Source organism: Grammomys surdaster, unplaced genomic scaffold, assembly GCF_004785775.1.
Source record: "Grammomys surdaster isolate TR1022 unplaced genomic scaffold, NIH_TR_1.0 165, whole genome shotgun sequence".
NCBI classification, from domain to species: domain Eukaryota; kingdom Metazoa; phylum Chordata; class Mammalia; order Rodentia; family Muridae; genus Grammomys; species Grammomys surdaster.
The window spans coordinates 23,091,648-23,097,667 of record NW_021604613.1 but is presented as its reverse complement, the minus strand read 5'-3'; the positions used below and the strand labels follow the sequence as shown (position 1 = coordinate 23,097,667).

At 37.3% G+C, this 6,020-nt stretch overlaps 1 protein-coding gene across 1 annotated transcript in view; it reads right to left on the bottom strand.

The window, feature by feature from the left end:
* Window positions 1–2,606: 2,606 nt before the first annotated feature.
* Window positions 2,607–6,020, bottom strand: part of LOC114619818 (sperm-associated antigen 16 protein-like) — a 184,903-nt gene continuing 181,489 nt past the window's right edge. The window contains exon 12 of the mRNA XM_028765743.1: window positions 2,607–2,799. Within this exon, the coding sequence (XP_028621576.1) occupies window positions 2,607–2,799 (193 nt within the window). The remainder of the gene's footprint in view (window positions 2,800–6,020) is intronic.

Below are 6,020 nucleotides of genomic sequence, written 5' to 3'. Positions count from 1 at the left end.
AATATATTTGTCTTGTGAATATATGTCCAACAGCATCAATGTAATTAAGTTGTGGACTCAAAAAACAGTGGCAGACTGTGTCTTGATTTGGTGGTTTGGTAGCTGTTTCACCTGGAGCAAGTCATAGGCTCAATTTCCTAGCATAAGTTAATAGAGTAAAGCATGTTATAAAACTTATAGGTTTCTTAGATTCTAAGTTCTGAAAATACTTCCTGGTATATGAGATGTCAATGGTAAGATGCACTACCCCTTCTTTTCTTTAATTGTTCATGTGCTACAAGGCTTGACCACAGCAATCACCAGAGTGATCTGCAAGCAATTCCATTCTGCACATATGTATTAATTTGTTTCAGGTTTATATAATGGGAAAATTTAATAAATGTCTCAAGGAATTTTTCAAATATTTTTGCATGACTGACTAGACACAGATATATTTTCCTTCCTCCTATCTCTGAGTCAGTCACTGAAATAACAGCAAGAGAAAGATGTCTGCTTCTGTGAGAACACAATAAATGGAACTGAAGTTAAAGGGTGGATTGTCTCAAGCAAAGGGAATTAGAAGTAGTTTAGGACTAAATGACTTTGTCTAAGTGTACCTAAGTATATGAGATTTTCTTTTCAATGAAAAAGTTCTCTTTTGTCTTATTCCTCCACAACTGGAAACTAGGAAGAGCAACTGGCAGTGCCAGCTGCCCATCTGTACTCTGTACACCCTTCTACATGTATACTACCTGTGTCCAGTGTAGTCATTCCTATACTATTGGTGCCCAGTGTAGTCATCCCTACACTACCTGTGCTGAGTGTAGTCATCCCTACATTACCTATGCTCAGGGTAGTCATTCCTATACTACCTGTGCCCATTGAAGCCATCCCTATACTACCTGTGCTCAGGGTAGTCATCCCTATACTACCTGTGCTGAGTGTAGTCATTCCTATACTATCTGTGCTGAGTGTAGTCATCCCTATACTACCTGTGCTGAGTATAGTCATTCCTACACTACCTGTGCTCAGTGTAGTAATCCCTACATGACCTGTGCCCAGTGTAGTCATCCCTACACTACCTGTGCCCAGTGTAGTCATTCCTATACTACCTGTGCCCAGTGTAGTTATTCCTACAGTACCTGTGCTGAGTGTAGTCATCCCTACAGTACCTGTGCTCACCGTAGTCATCCCTATACTACCTGTGCTCACAGTAGTCATCCCTATACTACCTGTGCTCAGTGTAGTCATTCCAAGGTACTCAAGTAACAGCAGAGAAAATGTAATAATCCACCCCTATGAATCTGTTCCATCCCTCGTATATCCAAACAGTAAACACTGGGGAAGAAGAAGGATAGAACAAACACAGAGATAAACAGAGAACAAAGGTAGCATGCTACTATGCACTCCCCCATGGCCTTCCTATATCTATTTTGTTGGTTTGCTAATTTTCATCATCCACTCAAAGAGGATGCTAATACGGTAATCAAGGTTATATAAAAATCAAAGGAGGAGTCCTGCTGCTATGAGATTGCTTCACTTACACGGAGGAACTTTCCCTCTTCCCTCCCTCTCTCTCTCTTCTTTGACCCCTTTCCCACCTTTTGAGGCTACAGTCAGAAGATAGACATCTTTGAATCAGCAAGAGAGGCCTCACCAACGCCTGTCCATGCTGGGAAACTGTCTACAGAAGTATACAAAAATAAAATGATGTTTAATACACCAAGTCTAGCAAGTATGCAGTGTTTGGTCTGCAAGACCAAAACAATGGAATTAATATTTTGTAAGAAAAGAGGTAACAACATCAATATTTGAATTTTACAACTGTGGACAATATGGTTGTGACACCCAAAGAATTTTTATGTTGAAATCCTAACCCCAAGTGTGATATCAGTAATGATATTATTAGGGCCTTATAAGAGCTGGGAACCCTTCCGCCATGTGAGACACAGAAAAGAGCTGCCCTCCACAAGTAAGAAATTGGTGCCACAAGGCACTGCATCTGTCTACTCTCTAATCTTGAAATTCCCAGCCTGCTTGCAAACCTCCAGTTCATGATATGGTTTAAATTTTGAATGAATATAGCCACACATATTCACATTCCACCTGACACCCCAAAAGGGAAGAAAAGTGACAAAGGAATATGAGTATGTTAGTTACTGAGAATGAGCTCTACTGAGGCTGAGTACAGGAGTGTGCAGAATGGACGTTGTCTTTAAACTAAAATGCTCACATCAACCTATAGCTGCTTAATTTCAGAACACGGGCCAACAAAAATCTTCTCAAGATATAGCTGGCCCATCCTTAACCTGCAGTAAAAGTCTGTTAGCCTTTGATTCCTTGTTAGCAGTTCTAAAATCTGAGAGATCAAGAGAGAACATCCTCAACAACTTAGAAAATGACATTGAATGCTGACTTCTCTGGCAAATGGCATATCGATGAAATATAAAATCAAAATAAGGGAATCTCAGATATGTAAGAATTTAGAAAATGTACTTTTTGTGATTTTTCTTTATCTAGAAAAACATTTTAAATGATATATTTGGTTTTGTTTTATGTGTTTGGGTGTTTTGCTTCTGTATATGTCTGTGAACCATGTGTGTGCCCATGAAGGACAAAAGAGGGCATTAGATTCCCCAGATCTGGAGATAGGTATGGTTGTAAACTGTACTGGGGAGGTGGAGAAGTGAATGCAGGTACTCTAGAAGAGCAGACACTGCTCTTAACGCTTCAACCATCACTATAGCCACAAGGAAGACATTTTTACTCAAACAAAAAGAGGGAGGCATGTAGTCATAAAACAGAAGGGCCACACTCATCCTGTAAAGATCCAAAATGAAGCCGTTGTGAATTCTTTAAAAATGGCAACAGGGTCTAAAATTTCTATGTTAAGAAGAAGCAAACAAAATATGGTGTGATTATAAACATGGTACAACATCTATGGAGTGGATATCCACACACTCTTCATTAATTCATAATCTTCCTAAGGCAGCAAAATTTTGTTCCAGGTGAAGAAATGTGTGTATCTTTGCATGAACACAGTCATAATGCACAGAGAGTGGTAGTTAGCAATATTAACATTAAAATTATACTTACTGAAATTGCTTCAGAACGAGGAGGGGTAGGAAATTGCTTGCTTGATTACCATTAAATCTCACTTGACTTTTGTAACTATTTTTATAAAAGTAGTATTTATGGCTAACACCACAAAATATAAATGCAAATTATAAACATATTAGCATAATACTGTGGTTAAAATACTAATTTTTACTCACAAAACTAATGTAAGACTAATTATGTTAAGTGTTCCCATGTTGAAAATGAGCCAATTTTTGGTCTTGAAGTAACAGCAGTATATATTTATGTATTTGTAATTAGAAAAACATCATCTCTCTGAATCCTTAATCTAATGCCCTATTGGGAAATTACATCTTTACACTTAAAAAGCCAATGGAAATGTACAAGATTTGTGTTATTTTTAGCCATGTTATACTTGTTAAACCTCTCTTTTTGTGAGAATAATTAAGATAAAAGTACAAGCAGTCTAACCTTACATATATACTGAGGACTTATTTAAATATAAACAGTGGAACCTAAAATTGAGTTTGTAGTTTAGACAAAATCTATAGGAACTCAAACAAGCAAATGGAAACTCTAGCATTATACCTGTCATCTTCTTAAGTGAAAAATTTCTGCTTGTTTCTCTTTTAAATTATTTGCAGTTACCAGTGGGAAAAATGAAGAAACTGATAATAAATCCACTCCTTCTCTGAAAACCTGCCTGGCATATTGTCTTCCCAAAGCTAATGGTTCATATATTTGCTGGCTTTTTAAGTTGAAAGGAGAAGAAATACTAATATTACATCTGAATGCTGTATGATTCTCAGGCAACTCAGGCAAAAAATGACTTTTCTTTTCTTTTCTTCTCTTCTTCTCCTCCTCCTCCTCCTCCTCCTCCTCCTCCTCCTCCTCCTCTTCTTCTTCTTCTCCTCCTCCTCTTCTTCCTCCTCCTCTCCTCCTTTTCTCCTTCTCCTTCTCCTTCTCTCTCTCCTTCTCTCCTTCTCTCTCTCCTTCTCTCCTTCTCTCCTTCTCTCCTCCTCCTCCCCCTCCTCCTCCTTCCTTCTACTTCTGCTGCTCCTTCTCTTGCTTCTGCATCTGCTTCTTCTGCATCTAATTCTTCTGCATCTAATTCTTCTGCTTCTGCTTCTCCTCCTCTTCCTCTTCCTCCTCCTCCTTCCTTCTTCCTGCTTCTGCTTATCTTTTATTTTTATTCTTCTTGGTCTTTTTTTTTAAGACAAATACAGAAAAATGCAATTCATGATAACAATTGTTATTTCATTTTTAAAAAAGGGCAGGCATAGTATGAGCACTTTTATTCATCTTACTGTTTTGTTGAGAATAAAATTGATAGTTTAATTTGTTGAATATTTGACTGAGATTCTAGATGATAAGTCTGAAATTCCTTGCAGCTCTATGGCATTGAAGGATAGTGAAACATTACTAGGAGTTGTACTCATGATTTTATCAACATACAGATAAGAAAGAGTAAACAGTATAAAGCCAATGTCTTGAACTGGAGTAACAGTTCATAAAGGTACATTTAGTGGGTCTTTGGGATTTTCTTCTTTTATTAGGTATTTTCTTTATTTACATTTCAGATGTTATCCCGTTTCCCGGTTTTCCTTCCAGAATCCCCATATTCCATCATCCCCTCTCACTGCTTCTATGAGGATGCTTCCCCACCCACCTATCCACCCACACCTTCACTGCCCTGGAATTCCCCTAAACTGGGGTATCGAGCCTTCATGGGTTCAAGGGCCTCTCCTCCCATTGATGTCTGACAAGGCCATCTACTACTACATATGTGTGGAGCCATGGGTCCCTCCATATGTACTCTTTTTTTGGTGAGTTACACTCTGGGAGCTCTGGGGAGTCTGGTTGGTTGATATTGTTATTCTTCCTATGGGGTTGCAAAATGCTTCAGCTCCACAGAAAACAAACCAAATGAAAAGATCCAAATCCCTAATGTTGCCAAAATAGAAACAAATGTATTATACCTTCTGACTTTTATTTTCAACACAAAACTGTATTGTATGCTGAAGTTTCTTGAGTTTATTATGTTGTGTATTTCACAAATGATGAAGGTATCTTTATAGACTTTACTTTTCCAGAAATTTAGCCTCACTACAAACCTGAACTCAGAAAAACCTTTCATATCTGCGGCTCTTCACATACAACTACCATATAAACAGTGAAAAATTAGCTACAGATGAAAAGCACCTAAAAAATTAGCATTCGATACTATCCATGTCACAAAAGCTTCTAGTATTTTTTCATCATAAAAACATCTTTTTCTCACTAAACAGAGGTTTTGAGAGGACAGCTGGTCTTGAATATGAGCTCATCTGTTGTACATTTTTAATTTCTAGAATTTATTAGTATGATATTATGAGGGAGGAAATGGAAACTTTGGCAATGGAACTGAATTTTCAGTACTTTTCCAGTTGTCAATGTGTAGTTTTATGTTCATTCAACCACGAACATCTGTGTGAGAAATTAATGAAATTATGACATGAGACTATTAATTAACATGACCACATGTATTGCACTCAAAATGCTGTTTGAAAAGAAAATTTCTTAAAACTAGCCTGGAAATTCCACATACTCTTCAGAAAGGAAAATAAAACACTTATAATGAGCATTTTATTGTATTCACTTGATTCCCCCTCAGAAGAAGAACAAGACAGAATACTTGAATGATTTATAATATTCCAGTTTTTGCAAACTTTTCCAAAAATAAATTTTAACAAAGTTAGAGTGGAGGGAACACATGTAGTGCACATCCAGAAGCCTAAAAATAAAAATAAAGTAATAAATAACAAAACAAGTTGAGGAAAAGACAGCAATTAAAAGTTACGATGCAGAGGCAGGGATCCAGAAAAGTTTTAAAAAGAATGAGAACCCTGTTCATCACACAGGGATCTGATCAGCAGAATCAAATTATGAAGGGGAAGCTCAGAAAGTGCACAACTGGCTTCATA